The sequence below is a fragment of the Nomascus leucogenys genome, chromosome 15, assembly GCF_006542625.1.
Source record: "Nomascus leucogenys isolate Asia chromosome 15, Asia_NLE_v1, whole genome shotgun sequence".
Classification (NCBI taxonomy): Eukaryota; Metazoa; Chordata; class Mammalia; order Primates; family Hylobatidae; genus Nomascus; species Nomascus leucogenys.
The window spans coordinates 67,943,871-67,966,177 of NC_044395.1; the positions used below are offsets into that span (position 1 = coordinate 67,943,871).

Genomic DNA, 22,307 nt, shown 5'->3' on the forward strand with positions numbered 1-22,307 from the left:
AACAATGTGAATGTACTTAACACTACTGGACTATACACCTAAAAATGACTAAGATGGAAAATTTTTTGTGCATTTTTACCACAATTTAAAAAATAAATTGGATTAAATTAAGTTTAAAAATTGAATTAGGCTGGGTACGGTGGCTCATGCCTGTAATCCCAGCACTTTGGGAGGCTGAGATGGGTGGTCACGAGGTCAGGAGATCGAGACCATCCTGGCTAACATGGTGAAACCCCATCTGTACTAAAAATACAAAAAATTAGCCAGGCATGATGGTGAGTGCCTGTAGTCCCAGCTACTCAGGAGGCTGAGGCAGGAGAATGGTGTGAACCCGGGAGGCAGAGTTTGCAGTGAGCCGAGATAGCACCACTGCACTCCAGCCTGGGCGAAAGAGCGAGACTGTCTCAAAAAAAAAAAGCAAAAAAATTTGAATTAGATTAAATTACATTTTAAAGAAATTAGAAGGCTGGGCACGGTGGCTCACACCTGTAATCCCAGCACTTTGGGAGGCCAAGGCAAGTGGATCACCTGAGGTCAGGTGTTTGAGACCACCCTGGCTAACATGGTGAAACCCCGTCTCTACTAAAAATACAAAAGTTAGCTGGGCATGGTGGTGGGTGCTTGCAATCCCAGCTACTCGGGAGGCTGAAGCAGGAGAATTGCTTGAACCCGGGAGGCAGAGGCTGCAGTGAGCCAAGATCGCACCATTGCACTCCAGCCTGGGTGACAAGAGTGACACTGCATCTCAAAAAAAAAAAAAATAGATTACATTAAGTCTTTTAAAAACTAGGAGGTATCCAAATTGGGAGTCTCCCTCCCTACTACTGAAGAATTGTGGGATAGTATAGAACCATGGGGTTGTTCCACATGTCTGGACCATTGAACCAGAACTCAATCCCTGAAGATAGCAGAAACAAAGTAAGGGTCCCAGGCCACAGGCACTTGGTTCTGCTGCAGGGAAGTTTCCCTGACCTTTCTAGTTGTAAAGAGTCTCATTTAATTGTCTTAGGAACTTATACCCTGAGGAGATAGGGATTTGCAAGACAATTCTTTGCATTCTCCAACTCTTCCTTGTCAGGACATAGCCCTGTGCAGATTTTCTGGGGAGCCAGAGGAAGAAGATGATTCCTTTTTCTCTTCCTCTATGGTGGATACATTTATCTTCTTCCTCTTGGAGCTTCTCTGCCCCCTAAATTCCCATCTAGAGTTACCTGTTCCAGTTACCCTCTTGGAGGATACTGAGGTCAATGTAGCCAGTAAGATGCTCTGTAGAGAATGCCCCCTCTTTGACTGGTTCTCATTCCTTTGGTGTACTCTTCTTTGTTCACCAATATTCACACCTTCACTCATCATTCAGATCTACTACAATTCTCTGCCGTTAGTTGTAAAAGGAATAAAAAGTAATCATTCTTTGTCATGGTCACATAGAGAACAGTGTATAAACACATATTCATTGTGTATTTTTGCAATTTCAGGTATTATAAGTATACATTAAAATATTACTTAATAATTTTTCAAAATAAGTAGTCTAGACCATGGGTGTTAGAATTTATGAAGACCATATATGTTAGAACCTCTTCATTGCAGTTGACTTGTGTTGGAAACAAATGCTCGGTGCCACAAAGAAGAACTAGCACTGAGACAAAGGACAAAGGGTCTCTCAGCAAGGCAAATTTACTTCTGCAGAAGGGTGCATCTTACGTATGGAGCAAGGGCGAGAGCACATAGAACAAAGGAAAGCAGGGGTTTTTATTATCTCTAATGCAGCTTCTGCTTCTGTGTCTTTCCCCTATTGGCTAGGGTTGGACCCCACAATCTAAGCTGAACCCAGTTAGCTAACTTGAAAAGTGCAGGAATGCGGTTACACTGGTGGGAAGGCAGGAAGATCAGTGTCAGTGGGAGAAGCCATTGTGATGGGAGGGGTAATTCACAGCATGGGTAGCAGATGTGGAATGTGGGCTCTATAGATAAGGACTGGCAGGAAAGTTGTTTACCAGGGCAGGGGGAACACAGAGAGTAAGGAAGTCTGGCTTTGAAAGCAGGGAACAAAGGACAAGGAAACTTTAGCAAGCTAAACCTTTGAAGAAGAATTTCTTACTATATTTAACAACTTGGCAACTGTTTAGGTACCCTGGGTACCCCATTTGCAGCTGGCACCTGAAGTGAGGGCAGCCTTATTGGGACTAAGCCCTTAAAGTGTGGGTCTGCACTAATTCCTGGTACTTAGTGTCAGAATAGAATTGTAGGACACATGGTTGGTGTCAGAAAATTAAGAATTGTTGTTGGAAAATGATATACTATCTATCCTTGATTACTACAGTAGTCTTCTAGCCAACTTGGGGGTTCCTACAATGCCCTCAGATTGAATAATTCACTAGAACCACTCACAGAACTCAAGAAAGTACTATACATTTTGTCATGAGCAATGCAAGATTAGAAATAACCAGGTCCATGCATGTTTGTGTCTTTCCACAATGTCAGGCTTTTATTGATGCTATTTCAATCACAAATGCCACCTGGAGTTCCGACGGAGACAATTCTCCATAGTACTTCCTGTTTACTCCCTAGCCAGAGCTATGGTCACACAGGTTCAAGCCACTCCACAAGTCAGTCAATATGACAAACCATACATAGCAGTGTGCTTAACCAATATTCAAATGTTATATGTTAAACATTCCACAAAAGCAAAATAATATTTATCACCAAGAGGAAAAAGAGATAGTGTAAGAGTTAAAGAAAGAGGAAAGAAACACAAAACATGGCTTGGCAGTCAAAGACGGGTTTTCTTTAGTTAAAACATGAGAGGTGCTCGGGGCCGATTGTGGTCAGGATCACTTTCTCTTACAGACTAAGAGTATATATTGGTTTTAGGGTGAGGGGGCTTATCACAAGCTTGGAATGTTCATGTGTGTGGAGAAGTTTATGGGGGGGTTGGAATCTCTCAGGGAGGAGGGGAGGTTGTCTTGGGCAGAAATCTTTCTGGCCCAGAGCGGGTTGATCTTGAGGCTGGCATCTTCCTAGCCAGAGGGGTCTTATCTAGGGGCTATCATGTCTTTGGTTAGGGAGGAATTTGAAATGTTTCTGGTTGGAGATGTTATTTGTGGTTTACGATCGTGCTGACCTTAGCCATTAGGCTGATGCCCTTTGGATTTAGGCAGTTTTTTTTATTAAGGTGAACTTTATAATTAGGGCCTTATCCCAAATGGTGATGCTCCTGCTCTGTCGGCTAGGAGAAATGGTTAATGAATCAGTCCAGGGAAAGTGAAGAAGACAGAATCCTGGTCTAGCCAAGTGGTCTGGGTGGTCTGTTGGTCTTGCAAGGCAGAGTCTTTGACTGCAAGATAGTATCACCCAAGATGGCCATTTTGAGCTGCTGAAGGGCTAATCTTTTATAGTCACAGGGTCCTCTGATGAGAACTGATAGTGGAAGAGTTCTTGTTTGTGTCTTTATGTGATTGGATACCATCTTTATTTTTTTAATTTGTTTATTAAACAAAACATCTTATCCTTGTTGGCAAAGTATCCTATGAAATATAAAGAGGAGTCTTTTTCTAAGATGGAGTTAGTTATGTCAAGGGCGCTCTATACACTTGTGATTACAGTTTATTATAAAGGATAGGAGGGAACATCCAGATGAGGAGGTACATAAGGCAAGGAAGGGGGAAAAGTGTACAGTTTCCATGCCCTCTCTGGCATGCCACCTTCCCAGCACATCCATGTGTTTATCAACTTAAAAATTCCCTAAATCCCACTGCTTGGAGTTTTTGTATGAGATCTCATTATATTGACATGACTGATTAAATGATTGGCCATCAGTGATTAAACACAACCTCTAGTGCCTCTCCTTTCTCTGAAAGTCAGGGTGGGAGGTAGGGCTAAATTTCTGACCCTCCATTCACAGAGTTTGTTTCTCTGGTGAACAGCCCCCATCCTACAGTAATCTAGGGCCCCCACTATGAATCACCTCATTAGCATAAACTCAGGTATGGTCAAAGGGGCCCTTTATGGATAACAAAAGACAGTCCTACCACTCAGGAGTCTCCAAGGGTTTTAGAAGGTCTATACCAGGAACCAGGACAAGGACCAAATATATATATATATATATTTGTTACATCACAGGATACCCCTTGGTCTTTGACCATGGATTCTTTATAGCAAAAGGATCATCTGTCTGAGCAACATTTTGAGGAAGGAGTGTGGTATAGGAATAGGAGGCTTTTAACTCATTTTTTTTCCAATTCATTTGACTATTGATATTGGTATTATAATTTTTACCAACAATGCAAGTGTAAAACTGTATTACATTATGGTAGATGTAACTAAAAAATAAAGTCGAAAGATGCTGGCATATTACTAGAGTCCTATTCAGTTCTTAATAATTAGTTCAGTCTATTATCATATTTCGTGAAAATGTCTCCTGGGATGAGGCCACTCCAGTTTGCAGGCTTTCATTTGATCCTGCCTAGTTCCAATAGCAGGAGTGGTGTCAGCAATAGACGGTTTCACCCTTCGAGGCATCAGATATAACTGAGTAAAAGATATTAATATCTTTTGCTCTGAGCCTCTTTCAAGGTGTTAAAGTACTATTGAGTTTCCCTCATTACAGAACCCATGTATTTGTTGCATTATCCTCATCTACTATTTCTCCTTCTCTCCATTTATACAAATTTTTCCACCTTTGGAAGGGACATTAGGTTCAACCACTGTGCTGGTCTAATTGCAGGCAGCAACACTAATCTAGCAAGTACCTCTCCATCAGCCCGCTACCATTCACATAGGTAGTGTTACATAGTTATAGAAATGGGCTGTTTTTACCATTAGACAATATAATTGTGTTCATGGTCAGTCCCAGTATTTCTAGATGAGGTGAAGGCACAATCTGCCCCATCAGGCCTGTAGGAATTCTGACATAAAGTTTAGAATACAGCTATACTTTATTGTTTAGGAATCATCACTGCCTTCAGCACTTGCAGTTGCAGCCTTGAGCCTGTGACCATGAAGCAGGAAAAACAAAGTTGAAGTGACATGGGGAAGAAAGAAGAAAGTATAGTCATCAGTCATCTTCCCTGTGGGAAAAACTGCATAGTCATACCAGCATCTTCTCCCACTCCCTATCCTGCTGATCTACCAGAAAACCAGGAATCTATCTAGGAGATGCTTGTCTCCTTGTTGTTGAGTGTGAGCACACATTTGCAAAGGCATGTAAGCCTGCTCTTCATGCTTTTATATTCTCCCATTTTAGGCAACCAATGTTTCAAATGCCCATTCCAATTATCTACTGAATTATTATATTACTGTGAGGAAAATATCTCTCTGCCCATTCTTGAAATTATAGATTGTGAGAGATGTTACTCAGTCTGACGAAATGTTACTTGGTAGTCCAAATTGATGCAATATCTTCTATTCCGATTCTTTGACAGTTCTCTGAATATTTGCATCTATCACTGGGTAAGGAAAGCCAAGTCCAGTGTCTGTTCCCATCAAGACCCCCTCATAGCCAGCATCAGTCCCACCTACCAGCTTGTTCAGGGTCTTCTCCCAGGGACTGTTGACACACAGCCATCTGCAGTGTCTGTCTCTTATTTTTGGAAGACAAAACAGTTTTTAGTGGTATTTTGTGCTTCAGAGGTGGAAGAGGAATATGTCTAGAGTTCATCCATCTCTACATTGCTGCAGGACCCCAGTGTCCACTCATTTCATGGACCCAGGTGGCCACTTCAAGCAAGCATACTGGGATATCTACTGGTCAATTGCAGTCACCTGCTGAACCTATACATGGATTCTTCTGTTGGGTACCAATGTGTTCTACCTTAATGCACTCCTCCCCAAATTCTCTTGCTGATTTTCCTATGGGTATGCCTTTAATAGGCAGTTTTACATTGCTCTCTCTCTGGCCATATGGTCAGGCAATTGGTCACCATCCACAAAGCAGTAAAATCTCAAGTGGGGGATTTTTATCTTTGTTCAATTCTTCTATCACTATAAGGAAAATAGCACATAATGTTGCCCATCAAACTGGTTTGTTTTTATGTTCTTCAAACATAGTGGCCTTCCAAATAGGATGCTGTCCATTCACCTTGAAACTGCTATTTATAAACCAAACCACTTTCTGCTGGTCATTTGAGAACTATTCACAGGCTACTATCCATAGTATAGAATCTGGCACCTCCTCACAATATTCCAAAGTCAGTCCTGGGGAAAAGAGTCTACCTGCTCCTCCAGTAGTGTTTTCCTATTTTGACATAAGAAATATGTTTCGTTTCTGCTCGCAGTTACTGACACAGAGGTCTTAAAACCTTTAGAACTTCCTGGGAGATAGGAGTACCCTTTGTTTTATTGAGGTGACTCTTGGCGGGCTCCTGGATAGCTTTGGGATGGCCGCTGGTCACCAGAAATACCAAGCCATGATTAGAGGTGGAGAATTTTCAGCCTCACACCCCATCCTCCAGGGAGGGGAAATGGGCTAGAGATTGACTTAATCAATTGTGTCTATGTCATGAAGCCTCCGTAAAAACCCCGAAAAGGCTGGCTTCGGAGAGCTTCCAGGTTGGTGAACACATTCACTTGCTAGAAGGGTGGCTCACTCCAGCTTCATGGGTCAGAAGCCCCTACACTCTGGACCCTTCCAGACCTTGACCTATGTATATCTTCATCGGTTGTTCATCTGTATCTTTTATCATAATCTTTATAATAGACCGGAAATGTGTTTTCCAGATTTCTGTGAGACATCATAGTAAATTATCAAACCCAAAGAGAGGGTTGTGGCAATTCCCCAATTTGTGACCAAGTCGGATAAGAAGTGTAGGTCATCTGGGGATTCACTTCTTGTGACTGGTGTCTGAAGTTGGGGGTAATCTTGTAGAAATAAGCCCTTTGAGGTCTGCAATACTTCAGGTAGTTAGTGTCAAAATTGAATTGTAGGACACCCAGTTGGTGTCTGGGAGCTGGAGAGCTGGTTGGTGTGGGGAAAAACTCTGTATTTCAATAAAATTTAAACTGTGGTAAAATACATATAACTGTGTTCACCATCTTAACCAGTTTGGTAGTGTTAAGTGTATTAATATTTACTGTGGTAAAATACATGTAACATGGTGTTCACCATCTTAACCAGTTTGGTAGTATTAAGTATATTCATATTTACTGTGGTAAAATACATATAACATGGTGTTCACCATCTTAACCTGTTTGGTAGTGTTAGGTTTATTCGTATTTACTGTGGTAAAATACATACAACATTGTGTTCACCATCTTAGCCAGTTTAGTAGTGTTAAGTGTATTCATATTGTTGTGCAACCAATCCCCAGAACTTTTTCATCCTGCAAAGCTGAAACTCTGTACTCATTAAGCAACAGCTCTTCATTTTCCCCTCCTAGCCCCTGGCAACTACATTCTACTTTCTGTCTCTATGAGTTTAACTAGATACCTCATATAAGTAAAATCCTACAGTATTAGTCTTTTTGTGACTGGTTTATTTCACCTAGCATGATGTCCTTAAGGTTCGTCCATGTCGTAGTGTATGTCAGAATTTCCTTCCCTAAGGCTAAATAATATTTTCTTATGTGTATATTGAATAGTTTCTCGGTATTTATGGGGAATTGGTTCCAGGACCACCAAGGATACCAAAATCCAGGGGTGCTAAGTCCCTGATATAAAATTATGTAGTATTTGCATATAACCTGTACATATTCTCCCATATACTTTAAATCATCTTTGGATTACTGATAATACCTAATACAATGTAAATGCTACAGAAATAGTTTTTATAAGATATTGTTTATGAAATAGTGACAAGAAAATGAAGTCTGTACATGTTCAGTACATACACAGTGTTTTGTGAAATATTTTTGATCCTCAGGTGGCTGAATCCATAAATGTAGAACCCACAGATATGGAGGGCTGACTATGCTACGTTTTTAAATTAATTAATCTGTCAATGGACACTTGCACTGCTCCCACTTCTTGGCTATTGTGAATACTGTTGCTACGTGTGTGTGTGTACAAATATCTAAGAACCTGCTTTCAAATCTTTTGGTTATATATCCAGAAATAGTGTTGTTGAATCCTATGGTAATCCTATTCCTAATTTTTTGAAGATCGTACTGTTTTTAATAGTGGCTGTACCATTTTATATTCCCACCAGCACTACGCAGGGGTTCCAATTTCTCCACATCCTTACCAACGCTTACTCTTTTTGTGCTTTTGACAATAACTATCCTAATTGATATAAGATAATAAGATTATTACATTTTCTTCAGTCATGAGGAAGTTTCAGGGAATGTCTGAGATTGAGCTAGTAATTGACTCAGATGTAAATTCTCCACTTCAAAGTCCCTGTAGTTGTTGCTGGGAGGCCCTCCAGGCTTTTGCCACAAACCCTAATCTACCCTTCACACAGGTCCACTGTACACAGAATTTGTGCATCCTAGCACTTCAGGTTTTATTCTATACTGTGTGGGCTTGAACAATCTTGTTCCTTCCTATTTAGCAAATATAACTAATATTGCTTAAAGATGGAATTTATATGCCTTGTGTTTTATAGCACTAGGTAGGGAAACAGTCCCCAGTCAGACACAATATCCATTCCCAAAATACATTCAGGTAAAAGAGACACAATTATTTCACATAAAGCCTGTGTAAGCATTCCAGTTTTCGCCCAAACTTTGATCTTGATCCTATCATTTTTTGCAGAGCAGAGACCCTGTTTTAGGGGCCTCTGCAACCCCTCTCCCACAAATATGGAAATAAAGGAAAATCTGGAGTTCCTTTAAAGGAACATCTAGCTAGCCCCAGGGAATGAAGGTAAGGAACTTCATCAAATTCCTTAAATGAATAAGGAACTTGATAAGCAAGAAAGTAACAGGAACCTAAAACAATAACCATGGAAGTTAAGAGTCAGGAGATTTTTTGTTCCCCTATAGACACTAAATATAATTTCTTAACATATGTCCCTGAGTTGTCTTTCAGAAACCCAGATCCCACCAAACAATTCCACAGGCAGGTAGACCTCAGATAAGAGGGAACTGGGGACTAAACTCTGACAACCATTCTTTGTTCTAAATATCTTCCTGAGGGGCCTGGATGGAGTCACACTCAGGAGCCAAAGCTCATTCTTTTCTGCTGACTGCAAATTCTCTTCCTTCACCAGCTGCAAATCAGAAAATCTTTGAATCTACCTATGACCTGTAAGCCCCCCACTTCAAGAGATATCTCTCTTTTGGGCCAATACCAATGTGTAACCTCCATGTATTGACTTATGATTTTGCCTGTAACTTCTGCTTTCCTGAAATTTACATTTTCCTTTAAAAACCTTTACCTGTAAGCCATCAGGGAGGTCAGAATTTAAGAGTAGCTGCCTGGTCTTCCTTGCTTGGAGACCTGCAAATAAATGCCCTCCTTTTTCCTGCTGCAAACTTCGGTGTGGCTATCTGGTCTTATTGTGCCAGGAGAGCATATCTCAGTTAGGTTTGATTAATAAGTGGCACAAGTGAACCCTCTGGAGCGATGGAAATGTTATAGATTTTAATGTGGGTCATGGTTACATGGATAAAAATTAAGCAGTAAACTTGATTTTATAAGTAAATTTATAAACTTAGCATTTTTAAGTTAGCATTCAATAAAAACATTAAGGGCAGTCATTCAAAAAAGTAGAAATAGAAGGCATAACTTCTTCCATAGTGGAGGAAAAAGAAACAAAGACAAATCACTTACTACAAGAAAAGGCAAGAAAGATGGAAAAAAGGAAGAAGGAAAGGTATGGCTGATAGCAAAGATTTAGGAAGAAATTGCAAAAGTACCGAAAGATATAAGCATCACACAAAATGGACTAAGGTAAAAAGATTTTTATGAATAATGAGGATCATTACATAAAAAAGGTATTCACCAGAAATACGTAGCAATTCTCAATTTTTATATATCTCACAATATAACCTTAAATTACATGAAGCAAAAACCAGACATAAAAACAAAGAGAAATTTACAAATCCACAATTATGGTAAATTTTAAGACAGTTCTAGTGTTTGCCAATTCTATCAAATAAAAAATAAGTTAGAAAAGGGAAGATTTAAATATCACAAAATAAGAAAGAACTTTGTCCAACATTTAGAGAATACACTTTCTGCTCAGTATATATGGAACATTAATTACACCATATTAGGTCACAAAGCAAGTCTCAACGAAAAACAATGGATATCGTACACAGCATATTAAAAAATAACCAACAGGTACATACGTTTGAAAATTTACAAACATACTTCTTTAATACATGGTCCAAAAAGGAAATAATAAAAATGAGAAAATCTTAGGAACTGAACAACAATGAAAACAACATATATTACAGCTCAAGGCATGATATTAACCAGTGCATAGAGAGTAAGTTTTAACCTTAAACATAACAATTAGAAGAAACATTTTTTAAACTCTTAATGCGCTAAGTGCCTTATTTAAAAAAAAGAACAAAATAATATAAACAAATCCAATAAATGTAGAAAAAATAAAGACAACAGCACCAAATAAAATCAAAACAGAGGATAGACAAGGCTAAAAGCTGATTAGTTTAAAAAGATCAGTAAGGTAAAATTTAAACTTGTAAACTGTTATTACTCTATTTTTAATAATGGAAAAATGATTTTTAACTTAATAATTTTAGTAATAATTTAAAAAATTCATACTTTTTTTTCTGTTTGAAAATGGTTTGGATAGCTTAGGTTTGGGATCATTACAATTGTTCTCATTAAAAGTAATAGAAAAAAATTTTTTCCACCTAACGGCTTTTCCCTGAGCTTTCAGAAGGCCATTAAAGCCGTTAAGCCCGGGTCAGGTGAACAGGAAGTTAAAGACTGAAAAGGAGACACAAAACTGCCGACTTTCCCGACGGCGAATCGGCCCTCTGGAGACAGCCGACCAATCACAGGCAGTAGGGGCGCACCCTGCAGCGGGGCTGAGGCTGCGGTTCCGGGGACTCGGCGACTACGCGCCGCCTGACCGGTAGGAGCCGCCCTCGACGAGCGAGCTCGAAGGCTGCGACTGGCGCCGCCTCATCGCCTCCCACCGCCACTGACCGACCGTTCGACCGGCAAACATGGTTGAAGCGGATCGCCCGGGGAAGCTGTTCATTGGGGGCCTCAACCTCGAAACCGACGAGAAAGCCCTCGAAGCCGAGTTTGGCAAGTATGGCCGCATCGTCGAGGTGCTCCTGATGAAAGACCGAGAAACCAACAAGTCGAGGGGCTTCGCGTTCGTCACCTTTGAAAGCCCCGCAGACGCCAAGGCCGCCGCCAGAGACATGAACGGCAAGTCCCTGGATGGTAAGGCCATCAAGGTGGCCCAGGCCACCAAACCGGCATTCGAGAGTAGCCGGCGGGGCCCGCCGCCTCCCCGCAGCCGCGGTCGCCCGAGGTTCCTGCGCGGAACCCGTGGGGGTGGCTGCGGCCCGCGGCGTTCCCCATCCCGGGGCGGGCCCGATGACGACGGCGGCTACGCGGGGGATTTCGACCTGCGGCCCTCCAGGGCCCGGATGCCCATGAAGCGCGGGCCGCCGCCGCCGCGCAGGTCCGGCCCACCCCCCAAGAGGGCCGCGCCGTCGGGCCCGGCTCGCAGCAGCGGCGGTGGAATGCGCGGGAGGTCCCTGGCCGTGAGGGGGCGAGACAGCTACTCAGGCCCACCGCGCCGGGAGCCGCTGCCGCCGCGCCGCGACCCCTACCTGGGCCCGCGGGATGAGGGTTACTCGTCCAGAGACGGCTACTCGAGCCGAGACTACCGCGAACCCCGGGGTTTTGCCCCCTCGCCCAGAGAGTACACCCACCGAGATTACGGCCACTCCAGTGTCCGGGACGACTGTCCCTTGAGAGGCTACAGCGACCGAGACGGCTACGGGGGTCGCGACCGTGACTACGGGGATCATCTGAGCAGAGGCTCCTATCGAGAGCCCTTCGAGAGCTACGGAGACCTGCGCGGCGCCGCCCCAGGACGGGGGACACCGCCATCTTACGGAGGAAGAGGCCGCTACGAGGAGTACCGGGGCTGCTCACCCGATGCCTACAGCGGCGGCCGCGACAGTTACAGCAGCAGTTATGGCCGGAGCGACCACTACTCGAGGGGCCGAGACCGGGTGGGCAGACCAGATCGTGGGCTCTCTCTGTCCATGGAAAGGGGCTGCCCTCCCCAGCGTGATTCTTACAGCCGGTCAGGCTGCAGAGTGCCCAGGGGAGGAGGCCGTCTAGGAGGCCGCTTGGAGAGAGGAGGAGGCCGGAGCAGATACTAAGCAGGAACAGACTTGGGACCAAAAATTCTTTTCAAAGAAACTAACTAAAAGAAGAACCTGTTTTATGGTAGCTACCCAAGGACTAGTACAAGGAAGAGTTGTTTTTACCTTTTAAGAATTTCTTGTTAAGATCGTCTCCATTTTTATGCTTTTGGGAGAAAAAACTTAAAATTCATTTAATTTAGTTTTGGAATTGTTAACGTTTCTTTCAACAAGCTCATGTTAAAAGTGTTTGAACCTGAGTACTAGTCTTCTTATATTTACAAGTAGAAATTCGATTAGTGGCTTCTTCCCTTGTAAATTTTCTTGATAAATGAGGCAAACAGTTCTAAGATCTTTCATAAACATCTGCTCACCTAAAATGGAAAAATGGATCATTCTGCTCATTTAAACCAACTAGATTTTGGGTGGAGAGTGGGAGGGATTGGTGTATGCTACTCTTAAGATTTCAGGGTATCTTTCAAACTGAATCTTTGTTTCCAGTATTAAAAACCAAACAACCAGCAACAACAACAACAAAAGTGATTCAGATAAAATGTTTATGTAAAGAAAATTATATTCACTCCGTAAATCTGAAAAGTAAATGGATAATGTTGGCCATGTTTTGCCTTTTTGCCTTTTCTTTGGGAATCTACAGGATCACCTGTCCCCTCACTCCCAAAAGTACTATTTATGTTTTGAACAACAGTGGAATACTATATCAAAGGTTTGGCCAACCAACCACAAAGCTACAAAACAAGCAAATCCAAAATCCTTCAGTTGATAGCATTCATTTTCACCACCAACAAATTTATTAAGAAACAAGTAGAAAATAAACCAATGGTGGATTTGGGGACCATAATGGCTTCCATTCCTAACTCCCAGCTACTTGCCTTTGGCTCTAGAGCCAGCCACTGAGTCCTGTGGAGAGAATTGAGCTTCTTCCCTTAGGGGTGGAGGAATCAAAAGTGAGCAGCTTCAGAGCTCAGGAGCAAAGGTCAGAGAATCCCTGAAAGAGCTTGGCGTTTCAACCTCTGAGGATCTCAGACTGGCATGAAGGGGCTGGTTTTCCTGTCCACAAAAGGCGAGGGGTTGGATGGGTTGTTTCCTAGTTTTAAGGTGGGGAGAAGGGCTTCAACAGAAAAAGATTAGAGTCTTTCTCCAAGATCTGTCAAGAGGAACGTAAGTTTCCTCTTAAACATCTTTTCCATTCAGCACCTGTGGATTCCCCAATTTATCTGTGAGAAAGGTAATTGTACAGTCAAGGGACTATAGCAACCAGAGAAAGAAGGATCAGGTTAAGGTTTATGACCCATGTTCAGTGTAATAATTGCTGGAGGAAACAGATAAAGGAACAACAACAAAAAGTACTTAAAGGGATCTGAATGCAACACACTCACATACACAACTTTTAAAAACATGATTTTTTTTGACAGTAATAAAGTAGATGCATTAAAGGAGAGGACACACTAGTGGCTCAGAAGATCAAATGCAAGAAATAGCTAAAAAATGATCCAGGAATTAATCTGCAAAAATATGTAAGATCTTTATGAAAAAATTACTAATCTTTATTAAAGGACATAAAAGAAGAACTATAAGAGATCGATATGCTCATGGTTGGGAAGACTTTATTATAACTATTCTCAACCTCATCAAATTAATTTGGAAAAACAACTTCAAATGAAGTCACTTCATGATTTTTTTCACACAGCTCCCCTCCCCTCTTTCCGAATAACACCATTTGTTTGTGTTGATCAATGATGGAATAATAAAAGATTTGGTAAACCAACCACAAAAAATCAATAGCTTCATTTCACCACCAGCAAATTATTAAGAAACAAGTATTTAGAAAAGAGACACTAATGGGAGATATAGCTAATCCTCAAATTTGCATGATGGAATAAAGAGCAAGAAAAGCCAAATCAATTCAGATGAACAGTTGTTAGGAAGCACTCATCCTACAGATACCAAGACTTATTACAAAGCTCTAGCAATTTAATTGTATGATATCAGCAAACAAGGATAGACAGACCAATAGACCAAAACTGTGATCCTAGAAACAAGTCCACTTCTGTCACATTATGCAACAGAGGTAATTTTAAAAGTCATTGGTGGCAAAATGAACTTCTAAAATAAAAAAAGACTATCTGTTAAAAGATAAAGTGAGATGCCATAACAGCATACACAAAAATACATTCCAGATGGTTTGAAGATTTAAATGTGAAGAGGAAATATTTAAACACTTAGAAGAAAATGAAGAAATGTATACACCACATTGGGGTCGAGAATTCCATTTTAAGACACAAAGCACAAACTTGGAAGTAAAATATTGATAAAATTTTCCACATTATTATTAAGGTATTTTAATGATAAAAGTGACTATTAACAAAGTGAAATTTCAAGCCATAAATTGGAAGAATATATTTACATTGAAATGGCTTCCAAAAGAATGCTTAAAAATCAGTAAGAAGAAAAAAACACCAGGAAGAAAGTGGACAAAGGACTTATATTTTTGATAGATGTATAAATTGATACAATCATTTTGGAAATAATTTTAGCAATGCCTAGTAAAGTTGGAGGATGCATACTTTACGACCCATTTCAAGGAATGGACTTAGAGAAATTTGCGCATGTTCACAAGGAGATATGCACAAGATTGGTCAGTAAAGCACCCTTTGAATGTTTACAACAGAAGTAGTCTACCTGGAGTGGATCAACTGAGATTTACTCTTATGATGAAGCTCAGTGTAGAAGCTAATATGAATCAGCCAGGTCTACATGTATCATTATGGTAAATATCAAAATATCAATAGGTGGTGAAAAAGGCAAATTGCATAAATATAGGTATAGTAAACAAAATAGGATTTGCATGATAGCATGAAACATCAGGATATTTAGAGTTAAGAGGAAAGGAAAAAGATAGGAGGAGTGGACTTTAGCCGAATGTTTTATGTCTTTAAAAGTGATGGCTCTTAAGCAAAACTGACAAGTTTAACATCTTAAATTTCTGTGGTCTGTACATTGGCATCTCTTATTCTGTAAGTTCAAAATATTTTATAATACACATTTTAATATTAAAAAATAGAGCTTAGCATACCACCCAGCATGTAACCACTGAAAAATGTTTATTACTAATATGCTGAAAGTCAGCTGCAACACTCCTATCTTGGCAATGGTTCTTTCTCCTGGCTTTGTTCTTTCATCAGTATGGGTGATGCCTTATTCTATTTAAATGAGTTTTTAAAACCTTTCTATCTTGGACTGTGCCCACAGCTTGTTTACCATAATCTGAAGGGTAGAACCTGCAGTACCTGAGAACCAGATCTTGGAGGAAGGTGCAGTTTTTCCCTTTGTTGTCTGTTTTGAAGTGTAATAGCGATGAAAAACGTTTTCCAATCAACAAGCTGTTTCTGAAGAGTAATCTCCTGAATATTGAAACTATTAATAAAAACAAAGTATTTACATTAGGAAAATAAAGACTCACTGGAGTTCAGTGAGTTAATTTAAGAGATTATAGCATACAAAGGTTGTAGATCTCTCATATAATACAACAGTCTCAATATTTCTTTACTGGAAATATTTTTGTAGGAAAATATTCCAGACGTCTAGTCAATTGAGAACTCTTTATAATCACTTTCATAATGATGAGAGAGAGAGAGAGCTTATCACATGTTTTCCAGAACTCACCCACTGAGTAAAATTTAAGGAATTTGTATCTCAGTGAAAACCTTTATATTTTCCATCATGTACTTTTCTCCGATTACTCCTGAAACCCCATCTCCTCCATATTCCCTTCCAAAATGGTTTCAGGAGCATTCAAATTGTCCATGTGGCAACTGACAGCATTACCGAATCCCCACAAGGTGAAGCCTGAACATCATCTGTTTCTGATCACAACCGGAATTCTACTGTGGCTCCTGGGACTATCTTGAAGAGTGCTAGAGGTAGAATTTTTTTTTTCCCCATAGGGCAATAGTTCCCTTTTTCCCCTTGCCTTAGGCCAAGTGAGACAGAGAAGGCTTCTCTGCTAGTGTTCCTCCTAACTGGGGCCTCTAACATTTTTCAACCTTTATGTGGTTTCCCTGCTTTCTCCGTTTTAGCCTTTATTTTAAAAGTGATGTAACTTTCCTTCTTTTCCTCCATATAAATGTTCTCTCTGGGGATAGTTACTGTGTTCTCATAAATGTTTTCCTCTTTAGAATGTGTTTAAGAACTCACCAAGCAAAATGAGGCTGTATTGCTCTTGCTGTGCCCACATGATATCCAATGCTCATGGAAATTTCTTTCAGAACCTACATGTTCTATTTGTGGTGAAGTTTATTCTGAAGCTAATTACTCTTACAGTGTAGCACATCTAAGAATGATTTTAAAATGATTTTGATAAATATTTTGTGAGTGACATTGAACATATCAAGCACAGAAAATTTGAGGAACTACATAGCAATGATGTCCTTGTTGAATGCATCTCACTATCATATTTATTAAAGTGCTCAAGGGGAATAAAAAATACGAGGACCTATTATGAAAATTTTAGAGAAAACATTAGGAAGAAACAGTAAAGCTTTCTCAGGTTTGAAGGCTGCTTGTTATAGTAGAGAGAGAATCTTTTGATCATATGCAGAAGCTCTCATTCTGTTATTCATGTAGCTTGGACAACTTTCTTAAAGCTTTGGACCTCCCGTTTTTTTCATGTGTGGTGATAATACAGTTTCATAATATTTGTGGAAGTTTTAAATAAGATGACTCATAAACAGCACCGAGCACAGTGCCTGGAATGCAGTGGGGTTCATTAAGTGGTAGTATTACAGCATTCTACAAAGCAGTAGCACAGACTTTCCTTTGGAATTTATCATTTATATTCATAGTAAAATTGCTTCTGTACTCAAAAGTCTTCAGAAAAATTACACTTGAGAGTTTTAATTGTATTTACTCAAGCTGCACTCATCCGGCTTGAAGTCTTGGAGATATATTTGACTCTTTATAGTCCCCATTAATTTTCTGCTGCCTCTTTCTTCTTCACCTCTTCAGTTGAGGGGACCAGAACTTCCGCCATGGGCTCAGTGCCCCATTCCTAACCAGTCTGAAGTAAGGCAGGTTGATGTTGTTATAAAGGCTTGATTCCTTCTTATCTATTAGGGTTTAGAATTATTGCTGTCTGGCATAATTGGCTTAGACTCAATTTTGCCCCAGAAATAAAGTGCCTAGTGCAGTGCATAGATTTTTTAAAAATGTAGCTGTTTTTATTGTTATTTACAGTTGACTCAGGCTTTGGGGCACCTAGAGAAATCTCTGAGTTGAAGAGTGTAGTAACTTAGAATAAGTAATATGTAATCTTGTAGACCTGAATTTAAATCCTGTGTCCACCATTCACCAACTGTGATCTTGGTTGGGTTACTTAATGACTCTTTGTGTTTTTTTTCCCCCTTACCTATAAAATAGGGGCAAGAATGCTCTCCTCATGAGATTGGTTGTCCATCTATCCATTTATTCATTGAATCTAATTTTTATTTATGTAGTACCCACCAAATAGCAAACACTGTGCTAATATCATGCCAACTAAGGCAAACAGAAAAGCATCACCAAGATCACAGTTAGTGAATAATCTTGGCCAGGTTGCTCTTTGTTTTTTTCCCTTATCTATAAAATAGGGACAAGAATGCAATCATACTTGTTTGCCAGATTAATATTCATTAAGGACGATTCACAGAGACAGTGGAGTAGTACTTGCTAGTTGCCCAGATGCATTCTATGGGAATACACAGAGATTTAGCATGATTGGACATCAGCTTTGGGAGAGGAACTCCCACATTTGGGCTGTGGGGCTTTTGAGTTGCATAATATAGGAGACTCCAGCCCCTACCCTGGAATAATTAGGGGTTAGGCTATAATAGCAATGTGTCACGGCAGAAATAGCTATAACCCTGTTACTTCAGTGCTCATGGTTGTGGATTTGCAGGAGTTGAGGACTTGATAATAACATCAGTCTGCCTTAGACAGGTTAAGAATGGGTCACTGGGCGGGGCGTGGTGGCTCACGCTTGTAATCCCAGCACTTTGGGAGGCTGAGGTGGGCGGATCACGAGGTCAGGAGATCGAGACCACGGTGAAACCCCGTCTCTACTAAAAATACAAAAAATTAGCCGGGCGTGTTGGCAGGCGCCTGTAGTCCCAGCTACTCGGAGAGGCTGAGGCAGGAGAATGGTGTGAACCCGGGAGGCGGAGCTTGCAGTGAGCCCAGACTGCGCCACTGCACTCCAGCCTGGGCGACAGCAAGACTCTGTCTCAAAAAAAAAAAAGAATGGGTCACTGAACCTTGCAGTCAACAGCTGGAGAAGGGAGAGACAGTAGAGTATAAATGGGGCTGGGAAGAACATGTTTTTTGTGAATAATACTTTTATCTAAGGTGGTAAAGGGCTGGAGTCAAGGTCTTGCAACTGAAGCTGTATGGCAGCAAACTAGAGGCAGGACTTGCTACATCAGCATTCAAGATTGGGAACGTACTAACATTATAGCTGCAGGGGTAACTGTGGCCCAAGCTGTGCAGCTGACCATGATTGACTGCATTAAAAATGGGCTAAAACCAGTTTTCAGTGAAATTTGCAGAAGGCCAGTCCTTTCCAGGATGCCAATCTACTGAGGATTAGTTTTGGATAAATTAATCCTTGTCTCTTAGCTAAGCAATGGAGACATACTGGTGAGCCAAAGTAGACATTATTAATCCTCACATGGAACAGTGTTCAAAAGGTAAGATAGACTGGTTAAATTTTCATACAAAAAGCAACATTTTAACCATGACAAGCACTGTGAAAGAGAGATACATAGCACTATGAGACATATTTTTAAAAGCTTGGTGTAGTATAACAGGGATCCCCAACTCCTGGGCCAGGAACTGGGCTGCACAGCAGGAGCTGAATGGCGGACCAGCTGGCAGAGCTTCATTTGTATTTACAGCCGCTCCCATCACTTGCATTACCGCCTGAGTTCCACCTCCTTTGAGTTCAGCAGCAGCATTAGATTCTTACAGGAGCATGAGCCCTATTGTAAACTGCACATGTGAGGGACCTAGGTTGCATGCTCCTTATGAGAGTGTAATAGTTGATGATCTGTCACTGTCTCCCATCACCTCCAGTTGGGACCATCTAGTTGCAGGAAAAAAAGCCCAGGGCCTCCACTGATTCTACCTTATGGTGAGTTGTATAATTAATTCATTGTATATTACAATGTAATAATAGTAGAAATAAAGTGCACAATAAATGTAACGTGCTTGAATCATCATAAAACCATCTCCCCCGACTCCCTGGTCCCTGGAAAAGTTGTCTTCCACAAAACTGGTCCCTGGTGCCAAAAAGGTTGGGGACCACTATAGGATAGGACACCTAGAGAATGCGTCCTTTAGTGATAATTGAACTAAGATGTGAAGGATGTGTAAAAGCTAAATTTCTATGAAAATTAAATGAGATAATATATAAAAAGCATGTAGCACATAGTAACCCTCAATGAATGGAGACTGATTTTCTTATACCTATTCTCTTTTGACATCAAGGTAGTTTTTGCTGGGAGTTTGTGCTATATAAATAAAGGTGAAGGAATGCAGATGAATTACTAACAGACACTAAGAGAGTATATCTTGAGGTTCATTACTAGGAGAGGAGAAATGAGAAACACAAAATGTGAATCAACAAATAAGAAAGGCAAATAATATGAGATCAGTTCAAGGTCAAACTAGTAAGAAAAAAACAGATAAAATGAAGAAGTTGGGAAAAAGACAAGTATTGCCTGGATTAATGCCCTGGGAGTAACTACTGTTAACCCCTTTAAAATCTCAGAGCCAAGTTCACAGAGAAAGTCGCTTTTAAAGGCATCAGGGTTGTTTGAATCTGAGATGAATCAGACACTCTTTATCCTTCAGGTACTCATTGTTTAGTATGGGTAACAGTTTTCTGCATAAACTACCTAAAATGCAAAACAGAGCACGAAATGTTATCAAATAGGCATGGGCAGTGTGCTAAGCAAACCAATTAATTCTGATTAGGAGGCTTTCCAGAGGTTGTGAAATTTCAAGATTTTCCATGAAACAGGGAAACTCCTCTTTAGTATGTGTATGTTATCCACTTTAAATACAGCTAGGTTCATTTGTTTCTATTTGTAATTAATTTTAGGAGTGTCTTCATCTTGTTGATTTTATATACTATCTCTGCTAATTTACATGGAAACTATTGAAACTTCTGAAGATGGGAGTGATTATCTGAGCTGCAGTTTGGCACCTGAGAGATGGACCGAAGAGAAAGGTTGGAGGGAGAGAGCCATCCTAAACATACTAAGGCTTGCATTTTTATTTGTATTTAAAATTGCCCTAGTTGATTAAGAAGCTGAGTGGAGGAAAGCATGCTTCCTGACACTGAACAGAAGTTATCATATGGTAACAGTCCACTAGATGTCACTAAAAGCTCAAGGATTGGTGCTTTATGTTTCCTTCCTTGAACCTGCCCCTTGGAACTTGAGCTCCAGGGTCTCTGGATTTAGGCTAGGTGCTGCTTATGCTTTTAACTGGAAATCCCCATATAATCAGATACTGCACGTTATGTACAGTTGAAAAGACCAGAAGTATATCCAAGTATATATAAGCATTCAAATTGGTGGGAAAAGTAATTCAATAACTGATGCTGATTTAATTGGCTAACTACTTTGGAAAAAAGTCCTAATGATTTTGATCATTATACACCAAAATGAGTTCCAGATGGATTAACTTTTTTTAGGTAGGATTTAAACTTTTTTTAAAGTGTGGTAAAATACATATGACAAAATCTACCATCTTAGCCATTTTTAAGTGTACAAGTTTAGTGGCATTAAGTACATTCACATGGTTGTGCTGCCATCACCACCATCCATCCATAGAACTCTTTTCAACTTGCAAAATTGTGGGTTAATGTTTTTTTTTTTTTTTTGGAGATGGAGTTTCGCTCTGTCACCCAGGCTGGGTGGAGTGCAGTGGTGTGATCTCGGCTCACTGCAACCTCTGCCTCCCGGGTTCAAGCACTTCTCCTGCCTCAGTCTCCTGAGTAGCTGGGATTACAGGCATGTGCTACCACACCTGGCTAATTTTTGTAGTTTTAGTAGGGACAGGGTTTATCATGTTGGTCAGGCGGGTGACCCGCCCGCCTCGGCCTTCCAAAGTGCTGGGATTACAGGAGTGAGCCACTGCGCCCAGCCAGATTAACTTTTTAAATGTAAAAAATAGAAACGACAAAAAGTTTAGAAGAAGATCTATTTGTGTTTTTATATAATTGAGTTTTGGAAAATTTTTCTAAGCTCAACAGTAAAGGAGGTATCAAAAGTTATATATTGATAAATTTTATTATCTAAAGATTAAAATTTTGTTTACATCTAAAGCCTCAAAGTTTATTCATTTATTATATATATGAATAATTTATCATATATTCATTATCATGCGGTTATAGGACTTGCTGATTTTCAGCAATGGAGCTGCTGTCAGTTCCTAGGGACCTCCCACAATTCCTTGCCATGTGCTCCTCTCACATGTCCTTTCACAATATGGCAGTTTATTTCTTTTATGCCATAGCATAAAAGCTCAGGTCTCTCTTTTATGATACCAATCTAAGTAGCTCAGTTCTCACCCTAAAGTTTTAGGAAAAATTAATAAATAAGGAGTATTCACTCTCTAATAAGCATGCCTATTATAGAAAAATATGTAATGAGAAGCAGAAATACATTAAAAATTAGTGTATAGATTACTTAACAAAGATAAAGCCCTGACACAATATCTAGTTTCATCCAATATGTTAATATCTTTTTATAACTCCCTCTTCGTACTTCCTCCGTGGAAAAGATACATGGGTAGGACATGAGGACATCCTGGGTGTTTGCTATGGCGTTCTTTGCTGGGTACTGACTATTTTTAATTATTTTGACCATTAGCTTCCTTACAGTCAGCATATTATCACTTAACTTGACAGTTGTTTTGAATTAAGAAATCTCACAATGAATCTTGAATTGGAACTGATATGTATGCTTTTTAAAAAAAAATCTATAGTGTTGTTAAGTATCAAAT

General features: G+C 40.3%; 1 protein-coding gene across 1 annotated transcript; it reads left to right on the forward strand.

Moving 5' to 3' along the window:
• The first annotated feature begins 10,915 nt into the window (after window positions 1-10,915).
• On the forward strand, window positions 10,916-12,860 carry RBMXL2 (RBMX like 2). Its single transcript, XM_003254881.3, has one exon. The coding sequence runs from the start codon at window positions 11,079-11,081 to the stop codon at window positions 12,258-12,260; it is 1,182 nt and encodes a 393-aa protein (XP_003254929.2). The 5' UTR covers window positions 10,916-11,078; the 3' UTR covers window positions 12,261-12,860.
• The last annotated feature ends 9,447 nt before the right edge of the window (window positions 12,861-22,307 follow it).